Below are 25128 nucleotides of genomic sequence, written 5' to 3' on the forward strand. Positions count from 1 at the left end.
CGAGCAAAATTTGAGAATGAGACGACAAACTGTAGCGAAACTTACTTGTTTAATTATCGCTTGTAGGTATTTTACTATTTCGGTGGATATAATTGACGGACAAAAAAAAAACAACAACAACAATAATCAAATCTAAAGAAAACAACGGCAATTGGTAGCGTCGAATCATACACGCATTTAATTCAAATGTTGAAGATTGATGACACCAGTTCAAACAATACCCAGAGATCGAGATGTTTCCTTCCATCGATTTGTTGCTTTTATTCCGTATTTTTCTCCCTCTCTTGCTCGCTCAATCACTTTCGGTCTGTTTCACAAGCGTCTTTGAATGCAAACACTAAGAATTAGAAATAAAAAAAAGCGTAATCATAGTGCTTGGCACAAAACTAGTCGCAACTGAAACTCGATTGCACAGTCTTCAACCGAGGCCTACTCACATCGACACACACACATATACATCGTGTATATTCACAAGAAACGAAAGTTGGGGTGACAAAACAAAAGCCTGATTTTAACGAGCAACATATTATTTCGAAAAGAACGCAATTTTATAAAGTAATAACTTGATGCATTTACGTACTGGCGTAGCAAGCAGATGTGTGATTTCTTTCTCTTTCCCTGTGTCTTTTTTGCTGTGATGACGTGCCCAAAAACGACTCCCCGTACATTCAAGCTTCGAATAAAATTACACATGAAGTACATACCGTATATATGTACACCCAATAGCGGAAAATGAAATAACTACACATTTCAATCGTAATTTTTATGCACACACTGAAATCATTCAATTGCGATTCAATAACGCGCAAAAAGTTATAATATTATTTCATCACATTAGAAATCGGTTCACATCATCGCATTTAAATTGGCATTTATTCCATCATTGATGAGAATTTTGGAACTTTGAGATTGAATTTGGATTAGAAAAATGGTGATAATATCGCAAACTCAATTGGAATGAACAGATTTTTTTTTCATCGCTTTGGTATTTAACTATAAAACTATCGGATGATTGAAAAACTCGTATTTTCTATAGCTCAAATTCAGAATATGAGTCAATAGAATTATTTTTGATTGAGATATTGCAATATAAATTGCATTCAAATCGACATTTTTTTTCGATTCGTGTGAAAACATGAAGTCGTTCTGCCTACTACATTGTAGCTATCATGGTTTAATTTCAAGCTGAGAAATCGCCTTAATTGATACAAATGAAAGTAGTATTAAACAAGAACTATGGACAAAACGATTTGAAATTCAGGTCCACCTCTTCAGAAATTCCTATTGAAATGCATATGAAACTAAAAACAACGAATTGTCTCTATAATTTTTAATGCAATTGTCGTTCCCAGTGATCTTAAAACAGTTGCAATCATTTTGAACGTTCCATTATACAGTTGCGAGATTTCTTAAAATTGATTGTGTTGCATACACCCATTTCAAATTTAACTTGAGCAAAATTAATGCATCTCTAACCCCTTTAGATGCAAAATTCAATCCATTCAAATTAATGCATTTCGGACCATCGTCATTCAAAGGTTCAAATTCAAATGACCGTGCACACATACAACAAAATAACAAATGTGTACAATAAAATTGTTGTAGTGCGTACGCATTTGTGATCAACAGTGTTTCAATGTTTCAAATTCACTGAGTAGGAAAAATAAAGCGAATGCCAACAACAATAACAGCAGCAAAAAAAAAAAAACGCCGTCACAAATTCGAGTCGCATTTGTTGCGATGTGGAAAATCTGATTTTATTAATAGTTTTCTTCTTCATCTCGGTTTTCGTTCAGGCGGAATGTTCATTATTACTGCGTAATTTTCTTTTCTTTTGACTGTAAGTTGGTGAGCGACGGCTGTGTGTAGTGTTATTCAATCGGACGAAGAAAAAGGGGTGCAATTTTCTCACGCGTTCGCTTTTCTTCCTTTGGCTATGTTTGAATTCTTTTGTTCTCCGCCTCGATTTATTTGATTTCTCTCTCGCTCGCTCTATCAGTCGACCCGATACGATTCATTGTTTTTTTTTCTCTCTACAACTTCTTCTTTTTCTTCTTCATTTTCATTGTGAGGTTGTAATGTTGTGCAATGTGTGTTTCGATTTGCTCAAAAATCACGGAGGGTGCTTGTTTTTTGATGATGTGGACTAGCTGCGAGACGCTCTCCTCACATTCAACGCAAAAGAATAGAACTAGCAATAAGTCGTAACAATAAACAATTGAATATATGTATTGAAGGTGAACGCATAGCCAAGAGATATACAACAAAGCAATCGATGCTATTGTTTATATATGTTAGCCAATTGTGCTAACTCTATAACCACACTGCAAAAACGCCGCACTGAATAGAACGAAGAAAAAAAACTGTCCAAAACTAGCTTCTTAATGCTGCAAGCAGGAGGGAGAGCCTGTTACTCATTATATACAAGCATTCGTGAAAGAAAAAAAAAACAATGTGAAAAGATTGCTTTTTGGTCGATTTTACATTTTCTATGACTCACCTTCGCCCAAAATGACGATCGTGTGTTAAAAGCGAGAATTTTCCCAAGCGCGAATCAACCGCACCACCACCCTTCCATTCCATTATGATTCGTTGGAAATCCGATGCAAGAAATAATGCGCAGAACTTGAAACCAGCTAAACAAATAGATCCTCTCAGTCTCTCTACGGGTTGGTTTTTTGTTCATTCGCTCTGGATTTTTTTTTTCGTTTCGAAACTCTCGGTAAATGCGTTTTGAAACGCGGCGGCGATTTGTGCAAAGAGAGAGTAAGAAATGTTTCCACGTGCAAAATGGGGGACGAAAAATTCAATACGAACAATCGAATTAGCATATGAATGAAAAGACAGTATTAAATGATGGTGAATTCGATTCGTGGGATAGTTTCAATGCCACTTACACACATATGTGTTTGTGTATATGTGTCATCATCAACATCATCTTTGTTGATATGTACAAGACGCGCACCTTGACACAATATGCGCCATTACTTATTTTATTAAGTTTTTTTTGTTGTTCCTCTCTTGTCTCTGGCTGATTCCAATTCCGAATCGAATTACGTTGGCAATGTAAGAGCGTCGTGATTGACGACGACGAAGACGACGCTCTTCATCCAGACAATGATGAAGCAAAACGACCGTACCGACGAACAAAAGAGATTCACATTGAAGTGCCACTTTGAATATTCTTTAACGTCTATCAACTTCATACACACAATATGTGCATGTATACATGTAACTTTTATTACAGGCCGTTTGTCAACTATTCCTACCGTTAACTTGCCTTTGGGGTGTTTATGTTACGCACCTTTTTGCACCCGTACCTTGGAAACTACTCAAATAAAATTCTTTTAATTGAACTTGCATAAAATGCGTACGTTTTTTTTTTCTTTAAAATTTGCCCGATGGCGAAGAAATTCACATCTATCGCTTCGTCATTAAATGAAGTAATTGAAGCGAAATAGAAGGAAAAAAATTTCATGAGAAGCGAAAAAAATACTGCAATCGCTGTGGATTTTTCCGAAAGTTTTTTTCTTCTATGGGACGTATTTTTTTTCACATATTCTTCGATTCAATCAAATTCAATTGTCAAAATTCAATTGTAAGTCTTAATCCGTGCTTTTATTAAACGTTGACCATGAACCAAGATTTGGCTGAATGTAAAAATTAAAACAATCAATATTGTGACGCTATGAAATGGCAATAAAATGCTCAATTATATTATAGTTCTCGTAATCGCGTCGACCCAAGAAATTAACAAAGTAGTAAAGAATAAAGGCAATAAAAATATTTCGAATATTCACGAAAACACACGTATAAATTATGTATTTTACTTAACTGCTTAATTGCAGGGAGTTGTTCTAACAGTTGGAATGCAGTGAGTGATAAAAATGAGAAATATTTGAAATTTAGACTTGATGGCTATTTTATTGCTTTTTCTTTTCTTTTTTTTTCGGTAATTTTTGGCAACTTTATTCCAATGCGATCGATGTATTTGTACGTGCCCGTTTATTTGCGCACACACAAAGCACACGCGCTCCAACTCTACAATTATGCATTTTACTAATCATACTTTTTCCTGATTCAAACAAAAAAAACCAACACCAAAAATGTTTTGCAAGTGATATCAAACGTTTAGTGTGTGTATAATTTGTGTTTCGAAATGATTTGGTAAAAATCTTTAAATATGATTGCTGGTGCAAGCGATGTTTAAATGCAATCAAAATCCAGCAACAACAGCAATACCAATATAGCGTGTACTCATATGATTTTATGATCATAAATCCGTTGCGTTCCATTCAAATGTGCTTATCATGGATCGTGCAACAAAATCAAACCGAATTGGTTTGATTTATGCATTTCGTTTGCGCTTTCATTCATTCATTCAAATTAATATTTACAAGACATAAGGACTTAAACGCGACCGCAATCGAAATGGAATTCAAACGAATGTATTATTATTTGGTGTCATTAAAACAAAAAAAAAAACAACGAAAATCGTCGAAATCCTTCTGCCGCCAACGAAAAAAAAACCAACAAAAGGAAATATCAATGGAAAGACAGAAAATGCGTGTGCTCAAATCACTCTCATTTCAATTCTCCTTCTCTCTCTCTCTCGCTCTCTTTATCTAATGAAACGTTTTTCCAAGTGATTATTTAAATAATTATTGCACAAAATGCAGATCAAAACAAAAACACTAACCAACAAGTCGAGAGATATCATTTGGACGGATGCGCTGGCGATTTTGAGTAGTCTGATTTTGGATTCTGCCATTTTCTGTCGTGTTTTTTTTTTTAAATGATCATTTAATGATATATTCGTTTGCACGCGTTTCGTGTATTATTGTTTCTTTTGTATTCTACTCCTTGTCTGTTTTATCTTATTCATTTTGTGGGCCCAACTGTGTTTATGAATAAACACGAAGTGCAATTATATCAAAATCGTTTCGATTTTCATTACCCCATCGAATGAAGTTGTAGGCATACTTTCTCCCCGCACACGAGAAACAAAAAAAATGAATCATTACCAAAATCGAAAATGATAAATACGTTTTAATTTTACTTTTTTGGCTATAATTTTAAGATTTACACATTGCATTTATCGCCCGCTTTCTACAAAATATCAAATAATATTATTTAACAAAACCAAATCCACACAAAACACGAACATTTATAATTTATTTATATTTCATTTTACTCGATGTGTGTGTGTGTATTTTTGCGATTTTTGTTTTGCATTTTGGGACGTTTTGCCTATTCAGCCGGCTGACGTATTCATCAGAGTTGAATATTGCAAACATTTGACCAAACCAAACGAAAAAACAGAAACTTGTTGCTTTATCCTGCGGCCACTTTGAACATCGACGGCGACGTTTTAATTTTTCTGAATACATCACACATTTTGGCTCGTTACTAGCTTCGAGCGACCAGTAGGATAGCATTCAGTTCATTAAAACCCAAAATTCACCCGAAAAAAAAAACTATTCGCTTCAACTCTACCACACTAATTATAATTCTTTAATTTTGATTTAGAATATTTAACACAAAATACATATTTTTAAGAAGGGCGCTCTGTTTTTGGCTATTTTGGTGCGATAGTTAAGAGAAAATATAATTGTATGATCCCAGAAAATTTGATTTATCGTTTTTTGTTTGAAAATTACCTGACATTTTTTTTTGCATTTTGTGTCCAAATCTATTCATCTCGAAAAGAAAAAAAAAACACATTTTGATCAAAGTTAAATATTATATTCTAAAAGATTAGCAAATCAAATTGATTGAATGTTGATCATGACCACGAAAGTGATACATACAAAAGCGGATGTGATTGCTTAATCTTTTTTTACTAATATATACGTATATTAAGTTTTCATTCTTATTCCATCGCATTTATCTGGCGAAAAAAGAGCAATTTGTTCTGCGAGCGACCAGACTGCGAACATTAAATGAAATGATCACATCATGTATAGATTCTAGAATTGCAAGGCAATTGAATGACTTTCAAATGAAACTGAGCACGTGCATAAAATCCCTTGAGCAAATTGTCGTCAGTCGTGATCGACAAACAGCTACATAACTCGACGCCAACATACGAAATTCGATATTATTCGAAATGATGAAAAACAAAACAGTTTTAAACCTCGAGCTTAATTTTTTTTCACACTTTTCAACTGACAAGGTATGGATGAAAAAAAAGATTTGTATTTGCATCTCTCGAGCACCGAAAATCGAACTTATATTCATATTATAAGACCGGAAAAAGATGGTTGATGATTGTGAAACATGTTTCAATGCTAAATCCAGTTTATTTATATTAATAATACAGCAGAAAAAAAAAGGAGAGAAACACATATAGATATAGGAAGAAAGGGAAAACATCCCAAAGATCTGCATTGAAGTAAATTGTTTTGGTACATTGATCTTGTTGAGGAAAAAAGAAGACATGGCAGCATCTGCCTACAAGTTTCGCGCCTTCTTTTCTATCTATATATATAGAGAGAGAGAGACAAATCCGTCTCTCTATCATAATAGAGAGAATTGAGAGAAACATGAAATTACGCTTCTTACGCTTTAAGATTGAATTTAGTTTGGGATCACTAGGTTTTGCACACGCCATTAAACAATTTACACTATTCTATTGTTCATATGCCTATCCATCGTCAATGCCCGTTTGACAAACAATTGCATCACACTAACAAAATGCCAAAGACACTTAAGTGACACTTTTTTTGCAACTAAAACAACGGCATCTTATCGAGATAAAAAAAAAATTACCTGTAGAGCAGCCGTTACACTCATCGAAATCGGTACATTTAAGATGAAGCAAAAACAAAAAAATGCCAAGCACGAAGCTGTGTAATAACGATGACTCGTTTGTGAGCACTAATATCCTTTTTCGGTATTGGTTTGTTGCGTATCAAGATGGGCTCACTCAGATCAATTGACAAAAGATAAATGTTCTGGTCAAATGAAAACTCAGTATTGACAACATACGCAGCAGGCATACACAACAAACAATGGACACAACGATGTAAACAAATTTACGAAAACAAAAACTGAATGGACAACATCAAAAACGATGGAAGCAAAACGAAACAACAACAAAAAAAACTACACACTATTACTACTGATGATTCGAAAAAGAACGACTTATGTACAGAAATGGAAAAAGAAGGAACAAAAAAAGCATTTAGTAGCACGTGATTTATGGCTGGACAGTATCAATTGTTTGCATGCAACGAAAACCAGCATTTGAAATGTAAACACCAAAAAAGTGTCTAAAATCCCATTTTCGAATCAGTAAACTTCTTCTTCTTTTTTTCGGATATCAAATAAATATGATTTTCGGTAGTGCGTCCGATGCGGCTACTTTTTTTTCTCGGCTGTAGTCAAAGTGCAATTTTCGTGCTAAATTGATTATAATTAGATTTGAAAAAAAAACGTGGCTCATTTTAGATTTTGATTAAGATTATTAGAGAAATTCGACGTGCCGATCGGCTGATGAACAATTTTTTTTTATTGCTTCCATTCTTTTCCGATGTTTGCGTGTCGAAGAATTTCGTTTTTTTCGGTGTTCCTACAAAATCTTGGTTCAATAATGATTTTCGCGTGCGATGCTAATGCTGTATTTGGAGAAACGCAGGCAACAAGCTACTTTTCAAAATCGATCTCGTGACACCGTTGAATCAGCTTTCGATTAAACAAATTTGATTTTTATACACATATCGTTTCGAGAAGAAAACAGAATTGAATGAAATTCAACAAAGACCGAACGAAGAAGCATAATCAGTTGGCCAAACAACACATAAACTATATATATATATACAGGATTCATCGCTGAGGTAGAATATGAACAACAATTGTATTTAAAAAAAAATTATTGTTGAAATCCATAAAAGAAGAAAAATGTATGATAAAAAAGCGTAACGATTTCTTTTCTTCATATTTTTTTTCATTCCCGATGATTTGGTTGTGTTTGTGATTATCTGTTTTATTCTTTTTCACGAGGCGAACGGAGGGTGATCGAAATCATCTTTCGCTCGTGTCGTTTTTTCCGTTTAAATTTTTACGGGCTACGGAACCAACATTATAAAATATGATCATCCAAACACATAAGACACCCTTACACAAGCGGCGCGCAAAAAAAGCGTTGTGTGCAACGAGCAAAAAAAAGAGATGTGAAGAAAAGGATCGATTGTTGTTAAGTAAACTATGTTTTTTTTTTGTCATCATCGTCGTCGTAGTCATCAGTTGTTGTAGATGTGTTTTGTCTCTGTCTCGTCTATAATATTTATTCCCTGTTGTGAAGCTGTTCACGCAAGAAGATGGATATGAGTTGAAAGAGAAACTTATGAATTTCTTTGAAAATGTTCTAACTGCGGCGCTAAAACAACATTCCTAAATGCGAATGATGAAAGCATTTATATATACATTGTTTTGCGTTCGCGTTTTTTCAACTGAAAATGACGAAAAAAAAACTTGAATTTAGATACAAAATACGCTCACTTCATTCTATATTCCAATTCTATATTCGAAAGAGGGTACTCGACGACAAAAAAAAAACTTTTCTTTTCGGTGCGGATTTTATTACGGCGTCTATTTCTATGTGTTGAAATTTGACTGAAGAGATGTATTGTCGCGTTCCCTACACAGTCGGCCACTAATAATGCTACGCCATACAATAGAAGATGCGCAAAAATATGCCATTGAATGCAACACAGAACGGCATACATCGAAAAATGATTCGGTAAGTATCATTTGCCAACGCCACTTTATGTGCGACGCTATTTTATCGAATACGTACAAGTAATACACGCACATACACATGCGTCATCAGCAAACAATAGACCAAGACGTGCATATTTTGAAAGGAACACAAGGTGATGTGTCAGAATACTTGAAAAAGAGAGAGAGCGCAAACGAAATAACATTATTACCGTTACTGGGGTGAGTTTATACATGCACATATATGCTTTGCTTGGTGCGCTCACATTTTCGTGGGCCAATTGTGGGAATTTTTATTTCGAATTCGTTTCGCTCACCGAAAATGACGGCGTTAAAAGCAACGACACAAATGTAATAACATATTTTTTTTTTTTGCTTTTCTTTCGTTTGTTTCATTTTATATACAGATTTTTAATACGCACCGTGGCGTAATTCGAACAAGTTAGACCAGTTTGCCGGTCTTTTGATTGTTAATCCAAGAATAAAAATCTACAATGGTGTTATTCTCGTTGACTATTTTACGTCGACAAGAGCCGGCTCCAATGTTTTTTTTTTTTTTATTTCGTGTATTCATTCATTTGGTTTCGTGTCGTTTGTTTCATACACATTATTATTTTTCCACAATAAATCGGTCGTTATTAGATATAACGAAAACTTAAACTAAATGAATTCAAGCATTTCGTGATTTTTTTTTTCGCAAGACACAAAAGTTTCTCAAAATAGAGCGCGCGCGAGCGCTGGCAATCGAAACAAAGACTCATTTGATAAAAAGACGGATCATTTTGACGGTCTCTCTCTTCCTCCCTCTTTCTGTGTGTGTGCATGCATGTGCTATTTTTTTTTTTGCACAGAAGTAAGATATATCACGTTCGCAATCAGATTTTCTTCTCTTTTATTTTTCGAGAGTGGCCAATCGAAAAAAAAAATGAGTGATTTAGATTTGACACTTTGACGGTTGGCAACTGTATAAGAATTTAAAATAACAACAAAAAAAAATCCGGTGCCCTTTCATCAAATCGATGCGAACGGACAAAGCAACGAACACACGGCTAATAAAGCAACTCGTTAGATGGCCATAAATTCGTTCGAACACAGTATTCAATAGACGACTAATTCCAACCATAAACCATCGAATTCAATTCACTTCAAACTTTTCATAGAAACAAGCGAACACACTTTTTATATCTCGATTTGGCCACCGTGAGATCGCGGGCCGGTGATCTAGTTCAAGCAAAGCAATTTGATCGCTGGTTGATAATCATCAACTAAATCACAAATATATAAATAATGTTGTGATTTATTTCGCTGTCAATCTCGTTTTGTCAAAAATTCAAAATGTTTTAGCAAAAACTGATAAGATCTCAAGGAAAAAAGTCAATGTCACAAAATGTTTGTAAAAACAAACTGTAATTTTATTCCATTTTCAAACAAGATTATCGGAAAATGCAATTCGGAAATCCTTTCGATAGTTCACAGAGTTTTTTTGTCGCGATATTTTAAAATCATACTTGCAAGTTGTGTTATTGATTGAAATTTTATTTGTAGTAAACTTGTTGTTTTTTTGCCTATAATGGTAACACATATTATGTTTTGGCTTCTTTTATGCGATGCAATAAACTTATTATTGAAGATTATTGGCAGATGTTCGTCATCTGGTTATATCGAAAGATTCTTTTTTTTTGAAGAATCAATTTTAAAATGAGGCTAGAGTTGCAGTTGTTGTTGATGATGAGGGCACGCGCCAAAAAAACCGAACATTGCAGCCTCTGTGTATTTACTTTTTTTCTATCTATTTACTGTACACACGGTAAAAGGCCTACGCCACCGCCACCACTACCACCAACATCGTAAACTGTGTGAGTGCGTGTTAAAAAAAGAGAGATCTTTGTCTACGCACAATAAACTGCATTTTGATTCATATACCGATTACAATTTCAAATGACAAAAAAGTACGGTCGAATCAAAACAGACCCGATCCATTTGAATGGAAGAAGAAGAAAAGAGAGATCTTGTCTCCATTGTTGATGGCATTATCTAAAATTTTGTAAGAAGCTGGCCTTGTTGATATATCTGGTTTTTCTTTACAATTTTTTTTAGTTTCTCTCTCCCTCTCTCTTCATAGTTTACTTACGCCACGTACACTTTTTGTAAAAAAAAAATGTTTTCAATAAAGTTGAGCAAAAGCCGGGATGTGTTCCTCTCTGTCTGTATAGTTTGATCATAACCATTTTACGTTATTTGTTTTCATATATAGTTCTTGCTTTTTCGTTAGTTTTACTTTTGTTCATCATTGAAAACCACAAAAATTTACAGTTAGAGAAGTTTTGTTTTATGATGGCGCATGCCCATCTCTTTTTCTGCAATCGATCCAGTCTTTTGATCTTTTGTCAACGTAGAATTTGATGTAGCACGCCAAAATGAAAACATCTTTCAATATGTTTATATTTAAGATTTTTGTAAGAAGAAGATGAAAAACATACAGTGTGTGTATGAAGAAAAAAGCTGGTTAGTCGACGGACCGGCGTTTGGTAATGTTTCGGTAAATGCGATTTATTTTCGATTTTGTCAGCTGTTTGGATTTAAAAAACATTTACTACGATGCAATTTGCAGTGATCACGTCCCTTTAAATATTTGCCTGTACATTTTACTTGCGAGGGTTCATTTGGAATGCATCGATTTGCAGTGAATGCGAATTATTTTAAGTCTAAGATTCTAGGGCTCGAAGTTCGGATGTTGAATGTCTTATATTTCGCTTAAAGATCGTTTCAAATGCTTATATTTAATCTGAATAGAATATTGAATGAGTACTTTTGTGATCGAAGCATAAAATGTTAAGCAAATAGGGAGGAATGACATACACAGAGAGCGAGAGAACAGCTGATACATGTTTGTTCATAACTTTCGATTTTCAATGGTATTCAGGAAATCGGAACAATACAAATTTTTAAAGGAAACTGTAGACTGTAATTGCATCAATATTACTTCATGGACTCTGTTTTTTTTTTTTACCTTAATTCGATGCACACAAAATCTCTTTGAATGTGAACGTTTGTGTGTGTGTGTGTAAGTCTCACAGAAAGGTCACTACACTCAGACAATGGGAGACGAATTTTCGACATTGATTTATTGATTCACGTTCGGCCCATTCATCTATTTAAATAGAATTTTTCAGTTTTTTTTTCGTAGCAAAATTGGTTGATTGCTGAAATTAATGATCATCATTTTCTGATTGAGAGATAGTAATTAGAAAAAACGACGAGAATTTTAATGAATGTTAAAGCCGGCAGGCGTTAGATTCCTTACGACAATTTATTATTATTCGTATCTGGTGAAATGGCGCATCTTAGGTTTAAAATATTTCGCTCTTAATTACCATAAGATGGAGCAAAAAAACCTCGGCAAAATTATGAGGTAGAAAAAAATGGTTGTGATCTTTGCACAGTTTATCTATGTCTTTCCTTGCTCTCATTCTCTTTTTCACTAGATAACACAAGAGGCCATTGACAAAAAGAAACATAAGAAAAGAGTCGCGATCGAAAAAAAAGGTTCACAAAAATAAAACCATCTTTCTCTCTATGACCATAAAATAATTTGATCCGTCGAAACATACGCCGACGCGGTCAAGAAAGCCAAGAAGCATAGCATAAAAAAATGCATAACGAACGATATACGAAAAATTTTGTATATCAAATTTCTGAGAAGTGAATTTTTATTCTCTCTGTCATCTTATTTTGCTCACATAGACACGTCGTTTGCTCTTCTTTTTTTAAATATCATTATTGTATTGTTGTGTGTGTGTTTTTTTTTCTGTTTTGGAATGAAATCTTCTTCACATTTTTATGACCATCGGTTTTACACGCAATATGGGTATTGCCCGCAAGAGAGGGAAAAAGATTGAAAAGAATAAATTTCGTTGGCTTCTCATAACTCGCACCAATATTCGTTTCTTTTGATTCTTTTCGGTTCACAGTGGATTTTCGAGCATTTTCGCAAAAATGAGGAAAAAATGTCCTCCAGCAAATATTTAAATAATACCACAAACGCGAAAAAATGCATAAAATTTGTTTTTTCTCTTCTGTTTAGCTGTGTGTTTCGGGTGGAATGAAGAATGAGCTGAAAAAGCAAGCGGACACACAGAAATTATAACGAATTTAACAAGGAATATGTTGAAACCCATCCATATTTTATCTTTTGAGCGAAAGAGTCGGCGATTTGCAACCAACAACATTATGACAACGACAATAAAAAAAAATGTATATGCCGAAATGAACGAAAAGACAAAAGCGCGATATACTTAGAACAGAAAAACGACCAAATCGTACAGAATGTCTAATGAGGCAAAATGCGCAGACGGACGCCTACACTATATGCCCGCCTGTGTGTGCATCTCTTGTTTCTCGAATAAGACAGAAAGTTAAGGAAAAAAATCTGTCTTTTCGATGAAACGAATGAATATAATTCAAACAACAACAACAAACATCTCGCGCACATTCAAGATACGAAAAGGAATTTATGCAATGACGATGTTGGTTTCTTTTTCTCTTTCACTGGAGCCAAATCACATCGATTGTTTGGCATTTTAGTTTGCAAATGAGATTCATTTAAAACAATAGCATTAAAATGAGATATAAAGATAAATCCGTGGTCAATGCAAATAATGACTTTACACCCTCATGAGTCTATGATAAATAAAAAAATATGACCGTTCTATTGTTAATCGTGAGGCAAACGCGCGCGCCCAATGTCGCGAAAATACACAAATCATCACTGTACACTGTGCATTCAGAAGAAACAAGCCAATTCTCGGAACGCAACAGAAAAAAAAGCGGGGACACACACACACACACACATCGAGAATACACTCGACAAAAACATTGTGCAATGCGTAAGAATGGAATAAACCAATTATGTTTTGAGTTACCGTTGATCATTTTGCCCGCCGACGCTACGCGCGACATGTTCTCTGCCAACGACAAATTGTGTGTGTATTCGCAAGAATTGTGCAGGCAACTTTTTGCCTAGGTTCAGCACAGCAGAAAACAAAAACCACAAATACTTATATGCCATAGCAAGGCACAGTGATTTGAGCAATGGAGAAAATCGGTTGAAGCTGAAATGAACTGAAACGCTTAAAAAATGTTTTGAAAAACACAGAAAGAGAGAGGAAAAGAGAGAGATAGAGCAAAATGTGTGTATGTTGCCCGAACTCTTCTCTATAGATCACCGAGAAGTCGATGTGTGTCGTAAACAAATTCAACGGAATATAAAAACAAGTAAAGAAACCTCACGACAACATTTTACCAAACCGAAACCGAACAAACATACATGCTAATAAAATGCGATTAAACAAACTAAATGACAGTGTGTTGACAGTAAATTATACCGTTGAAAGAGAAAGAAAAGAAAAAAGATGGAAACAACATATACGACGGGAAAAACAGCGTCGTCGTCATCATCGTCGAGAGAACGAATATGATTTACTATATGTGGGATATGCCCGACAACCGAGCGAGATGGAGAAATAAAAAAAAGAAGAAATATGCGAAAAAAAGCTACATAGTTAGCCGCACTACAGAATATATACATATAACGATCAGAATTATGAGCTGCAATACGAGAGCCAAATAAAACGTAAATCAAGTAAGAGTCTCATTTTTTTTTTGTCATATGACAAATAACTTTAACCGGTTAACAGGTTTATTGTTTGTTCTTTTGTTTTAAAGCGAACGATAAAAGAACAAAATATGGTGCTGATCCGAAAAGAAAAGGTATTCTCATCTACGCAATGTATTCTTATGCAAAATGTTTCGATGCAACTAATGAGGCATTTTTTTAGCTTCTTTGGCTTCGAGTTATAAACGCATCAACTTTTAATATCAAAACCATAATTATCCAAATTAAAATGCGACTAATAATTTACAATGCGTCGTCGCCAGTGTATTTGTCATCGATTGTGCATCATATCACGATGTTTGCGACCATGCCGATAATATGATTGCCCGTAGATATCCGCCTTTTGTGCAAAGGCCACAGTAGCAACAGACACCATCAAACCAGGCGATCATTCATCATCCACACTGTCATGGCAATGCACCAGCAGCAGTATATCCGTGATTTCGCCAATAAAGTGTAGTCAGCATCTGCTGTAATTAGCACCAATTGATTTATTAATTAGTTATTTATGGTGTCTTAAGTGCGCTGCGCGACGATTGATCGATAAAGTCTTCTTTTTTATTTGATCGGAACTGCCGTTGTTCAAGATCACGCACAAATTAAACCAAAGCAATCGCTTTTATAATGTTGCCCAACGACACCAATGCAAATCATGGCTCAAATGCTTTTGCCCAATCAAAAAAAAAAAAAATAGTGACACACACACATAAATACCTCTGCATTGACTGATTCGATTAATTAGATTTGCATTTTGTTGAAGGTGAGCAATTCCGTTAATTGCATGAACGAAATGAGAACGATAGAAGGGGAAGGAAACAATCTATCTACTGTCTGTCTCTCGATTTTCAAATGCTGACATTATCCATTTCCTTCTCAAAATTATATACGGTGTACGGCATTCTCATCTCGAATTGAATTTTGTGAAATAAAACGTTCCGCATAATTCAACACATATGCACTGTTGCAGAATCACACCGCAATCCAATGCAGGCCTTTTTCAATTTTATTAGCGCTTTTATATTTTAATGCATAAAATATTATTATCAACTATTACGAGCAACACATTGCTTTAGATAACTAAATTAAATCGGTTTGATGTTTAGTGTGCGATACAAAGTGGGCACTGTGTGTGTGTGTGTCTTGTGTCGATTGTATTAATGAATGTTGGCTGGCCTAATCACACATCTAATGTACGTGTGTGTGTATGTGTTCGAATTATAAAAGCAATGTTAATTTAAAGCGCCACATCGTTTGCGCGTTTGAGATTAGACAGATGAATACTTCGGTCGATTCAAAAAGAGTGTGCATTTGCGGACATATACTGGTTTTTATTTTATTTTCAAAGCTAACATAGATTTCGGGATGCATTTTTTTCTTCTTCTTCTTCTTCAAACTGGTCATTTAGCGTAAATTGAAATCGAGCAAATGACTTTGCACTAATTGTGCGAAGATATCACTGAGCAAATCATTTAATTATCGAGAGAAGCGAGAAAACATTGGCACTCATTGTTGATTGGACGATTGCTGCTGCTCTCTCTTTCACTCTCGATCATCATCTTCCACCACATTCATTGCTGTATGTGTAATGATAATGGGCGATTCATTGTAGCATAACATGAATTATTATTGCAGTGCATTTGCTTGCAGCAATTCGTGTGCACTAGCTCTACTTAAGAGCGCCGCCGCAGTCATGCTTGGTGTTTTCTTTGCAAAGGTATATGTATACATTACTAATTTTACTAATGATGCAGCGTGTGCCACCGGTTTACGTTATACTTCGACTACAATTTTGTTGAAACACATTAAACAAACACGAGCGAAAAATGTAACCGCCAACCAACAAATGAAACTCGATCAAAAACGTAAAACAGCGAAAAAAACCCAACACTTAAATAGCATAAGAATATGAATTCGAAAATTGTATGATATGCAAGGAACCGAAACCGATGTGAATGAGTGAAAAGTACACATATATGTATTTCGTTAAATTCAATTGGCTTAAATTCGATCATTACACATTAATGCGAATGTCACACGCCTATTTTCTATTAAGTGAATTCTCTGAATCGTGTTATTCTCCCTCTCTATCTCTCTGTCTTTCACATACAGTTTGGCCTTTCATTCGTTTCGATTCGCTCATTCTCGCATAAATATATCTATGGGAATATATGCATGGTTGGTTCACTTTACGCATCGGAAAAAACAATGCCAACACATCACTCTGTTTGAGTGAACGAGAGAGAGAGAGAGAGAGCGCGCATACAAAAACAATGGAAGAGCACACTTTTTTAAAGGCATAAACAATGATCGCGACAGTAATTGTTGCCTTCATTAGAAAGTATGAACACTTTAACACCGTGTTTTTTTCTCTCCCCTTGTTTATGTAAGCGCACTCTTTTTCATCAACCAACTCACCGCAAACGATTCATAATTAAGACTTTTTTCTATTGTTTTTGTTTTTCTCATCATCGCGTTGTAGTCGTTTACTTTATTTAAAAAAGAAATGGTTTAGAATAAGTGCATAAAAGCAGTAGTGGTTGTGTTTAAAATGCGTAACACTCATCTTTTATTCGCTCAATTAAACAAACAATAAACACGCGTTCACATATGCGCATATCAAACGTGTTAAATTGGAAAAATTGAACAAGTGCTTAGTACACGTATCTGTAAATGGATTCTTTGACACCAGCCAAGGACGTTTAATATTCTTAATTCAATGTAATTGAATGGTCTGCGTATATTTAATTGTATTGATATCGATGTGTAGACAGTAATTGAACTGAGAACTGGGTTTCGATGCAAATTACTATAATTTTTGATGGTAATTTTAGTCTTTTTTGTCCTTCATTATGATCGTCCTTCTTTTTCTACCACTTTTCTCACACAAATGACATATTTTTATTCGAAATCAAAGGTCCTGAAGCTAGCTGAAGCCATTCCCAAGGAGTTGTTTTAAAGATTTTTTACCAATCGATTACCCATCGTGTATTTTTGCCACATTGTTGGCTCACTGGTGATTGATGATCCAAAACGAAATATTCAATATGACTTTTGTAATCAGACGTCATCGATGTTTTAACACCATATAATCGTAGATAATTCGACTGAATAATTATATAGATTACGAATCCAGTCAATTTCAATAGAGCATAGTGTCGCCGAATGTAAACAGGAAAATAAGCACGTGCTGGCTGAATTGACGCCCATGTTCATTTTCTATAATTATTAATTAGAACAAAAAGTTCATTCCAATAAATATCCACTAAATGAAATTGATTTTCGTCTTGAAATTTGTCGTTTTTGAAATGATAAGGCTACTTCCGTTGAATGAATTTCTTTTTCTTCCTTCAAAAATTTGAAAAACTTTGGTTAAATTAACTTTTTTCTGAATAGATAGAAAAGATTTTACACGATTTTTCCTTTGATTTTTCCCAAGTAAACTTTTTCGAACTTCATTGGTTGATCATATTCGAACTTCAGTCAATTTTTTTTTCAAATACACCAAAAGTTCAAAATATTTCTATGCGAGAAAATTGCAAAAAAAAACACTTAGTTCGAGTTAATGCAGTCTGTCTGTACAAACTTTGATTTTCATGCATAAATTATCATTCATCGAATTAATTTCATTTCAAACTGATTTATTAAATAACTAATAACCCTAATTTTAAGTCCGTCAAATTATAATACATTCATTATTAAACAATTCTCGTGAATTGCGTTAGTGTTCTTAACGATCAATTCAACTAATTTTTATGATTGATCTGTAAATATACGGTATATTCGCGTAAGTTGATGTGAATTACGGTTTACGGATTATGTGAGAATATCATTTAAGATTCGATTCACAAATATGCATTGTAAAATCGATACAATTCGACTTCAATTCTGTGAAGTGACTGTGGCGAATAGTGAAATATGCATATTATAATTTCTCTTATTACTGAAACAAACAAGCACTATACGCCCATGCACTTCATTCATTTAATGAATGAAAAAATGTGGTTGAAAGAAAATCAAGAAGAATAGAGGAAATAAAGCCAATGTCCTCGATTATATGTGTGGTTGTTGTTGAGTTCTGTGTGTTTTGCTAACCATTATTTTATTGCATGCAAATTTAAAATTTTTATTGAATTATGAGTGAGAATAGTCGAATTGCATCGTTCAAATTTGCATTGGTTAATGATTTATTTTGGAATATGAGAGCGCGAGTATGGCACGAGATTGAAGCGAGCACCATGTGAGCATGCAATAAGGAATCTCCAATCAACAAAATGAACGGCATTGAAATATATGCCAACGGCAAAATAAAACTACATGCATTCGCGCAAAAAAAAAGAAGAAGAAGAAGTGAGTAAGCTTGAGTGAGTTGCAGGCTGATGATGTAGCTGCCGTTAAAGCAGTAGAAATGGCCACCGTACAAAATTGCAATGAACATAATCAATTGTCGCCCGAAGCGAAAAAGCGCTAAGCTAAAATGATGAGTTTGGTCAACTGAAGTGAAGCGAAACCATTATAGAGGCACCACGCGATTGATAGTGTTCGTTCGCTACTTGCAAAACTCTATATACATGTAATCACATCACGAAATGTGCGTATGCACATCATCAGCATTGTACGACACATAAAATAACATTGTACAATTGCGCCCATAATTCGTCTTTGTGTTGTTTTTTTCGCCCCTCTCTCTCTCTCTCTCTGTCTCGTGTGCTCGTGCTTTTTTTTTGGTTTGTTTGTTTGTTGTGCTTCTTAAGAATAAGAGCGATAAAGATTTTGCAATAGGCCTGTGAGCAACAAATTCTTCCACTTCTTTTCGCATCGCGTCGCATTCGCTCTTCACGTCGATTGCATCGTGCAATGTCTTTCAGCATTTTTTTTTTATCAGTGCACCGTTTTTATGTCGTGGCTTTTGGTTTAAGTTTACAACAACTGATAATACGTAATGCAGATTTACCTTGCACTGGTTTGTTAGGTACTGTTGAAACAGTAACACTTTCATGCAATTCGGTCAAAATAAATGCCAAAGTATATCACTTAAATTATAATCACAAGTGATGGACAATTTAAAAGCTAATAAGTTTTTGTGCAATCCAAAAATGATCATTTAAAAAAAAATTAAAACTTCTGCAATAAATTTATAGTTTTTTTTTCTTCGAAATTTTATAAAAATTCAAGTTTAATTGGCAAATCATCTTTCGAAAAAAAATTGCTGCTATGATTATATCGATGCAAGTAGTTATTAATACGTTGATTAGTGGTCGATTTGTGCGTGATATTCTTCGTCATGTATTGTAGAACAGGTAAACCTATAAAGAATGAGTGAGAATTAAATCGACATCGAATGTAGTAAAAAAAAGCCCAACGCAACGTCGCCGTTCGTTTCGCTCGTCATAAATAAATTTCCTGTTGTGAAATAATTAATTAAGTTAGAAAACGCAAAATGCCGCAAACACTGAAAATTAACCGTATTTTTACCGCCTCTTGTTTTTCGACCATTTTAAAGTAACAAGCTGAAAAGATGAGTTCGTTTTTTTTCTCTCTCTCCTTCTCCCTCGTATCCCTACATTGCAGTTGGAATTGTCTAAAACCGTAATCACTGTGAAGTATGCAAATCGACATGAGCATCTAATGAATTGCGTTGTTGTTTTCTTATGCTGCTGTCTCTAATTTATTCGTCTACAAGCGCACATTGCTTTGGGAGCAAAAAAGTGTTTTTCGATTCAGATTAAACAACAACAAAGGTGTGGAAATCGTTTATTAATAAAAACATTGTCCGATTCACGATTCGCTGCTATTTATCAGAATGAAATGAACAAAAAAAAAAAAAATTATGCCGTACTGTGTTTGGCAAAATTAGAACTTTAAATTGGCTGCTGTTTTCGATGTGCATAAATGGCATGTTCACTTTTTTTGCATGTGTGTGTGCATGAGCTTAATGGTTAAATGAAAAGCCGTTTTTTGATGTCGGTGGAAAGGAATTCTTTTTTTTTTCATTTATTTCAGTGGTAAAGAAGTACAAAAAGCATACAGCTACATCATCGACGAGTCACGGTAATAAGCGAGAGAGCGAGAGAGTTAAGCGGTTGTCGTCGTGTCGTGCATCTTCATATTGAGTTGTTGGAAATGATGTATTTTTATTATAGAAATATTGCTGATGCCCAGTTGGACACTTTGCCCCGGCACATACAAAACCGCATATTCACAAAGTATTTGATCATTTTTACACGACACATTGCACGGCGTGGTAGAGTATGAGCGCATCATGACCATGCATGGTCGAAATCTTGTATTGTGTATGTGTGCATATGTCAGACACTAACTAAGTGAGTGAGTGTGTTCACCATCCAAATGAGATAAAACATGTTAAATCGTCAACGCAGCAGTTAATTTACCATACCGTTTTGTGTTGCCAACATCGTTCATCTCATCGTCATCACCATCATCATCATTCGCGACCAATTTCTTCTATCTCTTTTTCTTAGTCACTCCACACTGTGCCATTGGATTTGATTCACTTAGTTTTTTTTACCTTTTTGCTCTCTATCTCTCTCTCTCTCTCCCGCTTTCTTGTTCTCCACACAGCGAGCACATTTTTCAGTTCCGTGCTCATCATTTTTTTATGTGGTCAGTACACGCACAATCTGGAAGCCATCGCTTTGGTATTCTTAATGAAATTCGATTTTATGACAAACTAATTGGATTCTGGTGATCCTATCAACCAGCAAGAAGAAGGATTCCATGTCGTGCATTAAGATGACAACTGCATTTAACACATATTTTGCTTCGAGAGAAAATTAACACGAGCCCACAAACACTCATCAACTGCTCATATTTGCATCAACATGCATATAATTCCCTATCTCTCTCACTCGTCGTGTGATATTTTTTTAAAATATTTTTTTACATTTTTTTTTTTTTTTTTTTTTTCAAATTGAAAGGTAAATAAATCAAATTTTATGCTGAATTAATTACTGTGGAATGTATTCGTACTTTAGAATTGAAAGAGACGTTTTTTTCATGCGCACACACCTCAGGAACGAGAACGAATGCATCTCTCGTAAGATAGTATAATTCTCTCAGCAAAAGAACAGGTTAATATATCGTCATATCGACAATGCACATGATTTATGATGCTGTTGTTTTCAGTCATACTTTTTTTTTATTCATTTTGCTTCACAAATGCTCTTTCACATTCACGCAATTTACCATTCATTCACATTTCAGTTGGATTTTTTTATGCTCATTTCTTTTTTAAATTTATTGTGTTTTTATTTGGTTCGGTATGTTGTTGATTTTTTTTTTTTAATAAGTGTATTTGTAATAGATTCAATAAATGATTTTGACTTTTTGAATTATTTCTATGTTTGCCACGGGATTTATATCAGTTGCTAGCTGGTCATTCGCTCACACGTTCATTGAGCACTAAATGCTAATGGAAAACGTTCGCGTGCCTTCGATGCTGCATTCGATTTTTGAATAACCATTTCACGATTTGCCTCTTGAATTGCTTCCCATAGTTTTGCTTGTGACATGATCTGACGCATTAAATCCTCGACAGCCGGCTCCGAATTTAAATCCAACAAATCACCCAAACGATCATTGCCCGAATTTAACTGTTGCCGCATCGCTGCATGCTCATCATCACTATCCGATTGTTGATTTTTATCATATGCCACACTTTCAGCACGTTTATTAAATGCAGCTGCAAAATTTTGTTTCATTTTTGTCACCAAAAAAAAAAAATCACAAATTTGAAAATGTGAAGCAAAAAAGCCAATCGGAGTCAAATTTAATTTAAACTTACCATGCAATGAATTTACAAGTAAACATTTTTCAGAGTCTTCCGGCTGACAGTCCTGTTTGAGATTGCATAAAATATTGAATGAAAAATCAAATGAAATAAAATTAAATAATTACTTGGTCAAAGGCAGCCACTTTCCACACTTGATAGCTGAGAAATAAAATTAATAGAAAATTAAATAGATTCCACACAGAAAACATGATGATGCTATTGCACAAAATGGATACGAATCAGATGCACGGATTTCAAATAGCCACGTTCAGAATGCAATGAATGTTTGATTTCTCCACGATTTCCAATCAGAAAATCAAATTGTCCATCCGCCACCGGTCGAATCTTGCAGCAAACTGTACTGGCCGTGTTTACATTGTATGTTAAAATGCTGGACAGAGTGAGATTTATTGAGAGTTGGCGTTTTTATACGACAATAAAACGATTGTAAGAACTGAAACATTATAGCGAGACATTGAATTTAAAAAAAAAAATGAAATACGCCGGTCATAAATAAGCAAAGAAATGAGAGAGAAAGAAAACCCGACAACGTCATCATCTATTGAGAGTGCTAAGTGCAATTTTGCGAAAACTAAATGGCAAATGGTTGTTCATTTCATCATCGATATTGTATGTGTGTTACATTTATGTGGTTGGTATTTGGATTTGTCATCAACCACCCGGGCAGCCTCTTAAGTGCACTACCGTCTACTATAAGTGCATATATTTTAACCCGTTTAATGTTTTTAGTGCAAATGCGAAGAAAATCATATCTCAATGTTTGCACCGAACAGGAAAAAAAAATTAACGTTGAAAATATAAGAACAAAAAAAAAAGAGAACAATGCGTTGATGATTATAAAACACCATCGTTGACCCTTAAAATGCATTTTTGCTGTGTAGTTCGATTTTAATAACAGCGGAAAAGAGAACAACAAGTGAGAGTTCAATTTATTTATTTTTTTTTAATCAAAATTGAAGTGAGGACGGTGGGAGGAAAGTGATGCATTTCAAATGATTTTTCGATGCAAAGGATTTCAATTTATATGAAAGCATTGATTGAATCAAATGGAAAAACACGTTTTTTTCTCTCTCTCGCGTATATGCAAGAAGAAGATGAAGAGAGGTTGGGCATAGTTTAAATTGCAAAAATTAAAGTGATGATAAAACAGAGGTTTTCACATTTTCCCTTTTCTACGTTATGTTCGTTTTTGTTCCTCTCTCGTTCGATTGCCATTTATTGCTTCTGATAACGAACAAAGAAGTGGCAAATATTGAATATATTCACATGCAGAAAGGAGATTCGTTTCGTCGTGTTTTTTTTTTGTTTCGTTCATAAAAATTGAACTCATTCATGTCGGTCAAGAGAAGTAAAGCAAAGTGAGCGCACAACGGGCGTTATTAGTTTATTTGGTTTCACTTAGAAGTTAAGAAGCTTGTGTATTTCGCGTACGAAAAAAAAAAATGCGGCCGAAGACGCATGTTAAAATGATTAAAAAACGACGAAACAAATGTTAAGTGTGCGTGCCTGATTCTTTTTTTTTTCTCTCTTCTGTATCGATCGTTGTTATTCTGGTGCGTTAGCCAGTTTATGCATTTAATTTTACATCTGTACTATTGCCACGCAGCCAAGCAGGTCGATGTCTTGTTTTCGTCTAAACCAAACAACATGCATTTCCACTTTATATTGGCTTATTCTCATTTTACTTATATTCACTTGATGTTTTTTTTTATTTGATCACCTCTTTCGTCTTTACATGGACGGACGGATGAGGTGGAAAAAAAGTCAGCATCGCCACCATCATAAACGATGATGCAAAACGTAACAATATACACGGCTGAAATTAGCCGACAAGCAAAGAAATTGCGGATAAAGAGCCAAATATGTAATAATTGTGGTGAACGAGTAAATACGGAAAAATAAAATTAACAATGCTTTGGACAAAAGGGAAAAATCAAATCATTCGTCACGATGCAATATTCCATTGGCTTGCATTTTCATCTTTGGCCAATTCAGTTTTGTATCGCTCATCCGCCGCTCATCTCTCTTCTTTATCTCTTTGGTTGTATCTCTCGCTTATTCTTCGCTCGCTCTCGCTCTCACCTTTTTCTCAAACATCGCGTCGATATGCACTTTTTATGCATTCGCTGACCATTGTGCTTTATACACCGACGCTTCCACATTTTTAAATTCACTTTACTGCAACTTATTATTAAAACATAAATTGTTTTTGCTCCTTTTTCGTTTTCACTCATGGAACGTTTCTTTTCTTTTTGCATTTGGTTATGCACCTTCTTGCAGTGTGTGTGTGTGTACGTCAACTCCTCTTCCTCTTTTGGATTGCATAAAAAGCCAACACACATTTACACATAGCACACATCAAGAGATTTCATTTTGCATTCGATATGCGTGCACGTATTTATCTGCTGCTGTTGATGTTGCTTCGTTTAACTTTCCGGAATTTAGCCTTGAGCCAAATGTATTTCCGATTGACGCGAACTTAGGATGCTGATGAATTTATGCATGAAGACAAGACTATATTTGGCCAAAACCAATCGCGCATCTGCACATATGCAGATCAGAAATCGTGATTTAAAACCATACATTTACACATCGTGAACAATAGACGTTTGTAATGTCGACTTCTTTTTCAACACATTTCCTTGAATTTTTTATGAGATTCTGGTTTTTTTCTTCTTCTAAATCTTCTCCAAATAAGTAAAATTGAGTTTATAAAACTTATTCTTGAGATATTATTTTCATCTGGCTGAAATTCGACTTGATTCTATGCAAATTCCCTTCTCAACAGTCAAAGAAAAAAAACAGCTCACTTTTTCTCAAAGACTTCTCTTTTTACTTCATAGCATAGAGCCTCATTACAAATTGTATTTATTTAAAAATCAACATCAAACTTTTTTTTTCAGAATTGTTTCTTTGTTGCTTT

The 25128-nt window shown here is 34.6% G+C and overlaps 1 protein-coding gene across 1 annotated transcript; it reads right to left on the bottom strand.

The window, feature by feature from the left end:
- Nucleotides 1-21673: 21673 nt before the first annotated feature.
- LOC116340264 lies at nucleotides 21674-22560 on the bottom strand. The gene is made up of 3 exons (XM_031766664.1): nucleotides 22310-22560; nucleotides 22197-22248; nucleotides 21674-22094 (listed from the first exon to the last, which is right to left on the bottom strand). The coding sequence occupies exons 1-3, from the start codon at nucleotides 22391-22393 to the stop codon at nucleotides 21805-21807; spliced, it is 426 nt and encodes a 141-aa protein (XP_031622524.1). The 5' UTR covers nucleotides 22394-22560; the 3' UTR covers nucleotides 21674-21804.
- Nucleotides 22561-25128: the final 2568 nt, after the last annotated feature.

The sequence above is a fragment of the Contarinia nasturtii genome, unplaced genomic scaffold, assembly GCF_009176525.2.
Source record: "Contarinia nasturtii isolate CC-2019 unplaced genomic scaffold, AAFC_CNas_1.1 Cnas_scaffold_630, whole genome shotgun sequence".
In the NCBI taxonomy this organism is placed as follows: domain Eukaryota; kingdom Metazoa; phylum Arthropoda; class Insecta; order Diptera; family Cecidomyiidae; genus Contarinia; species Contarinia nasturtii.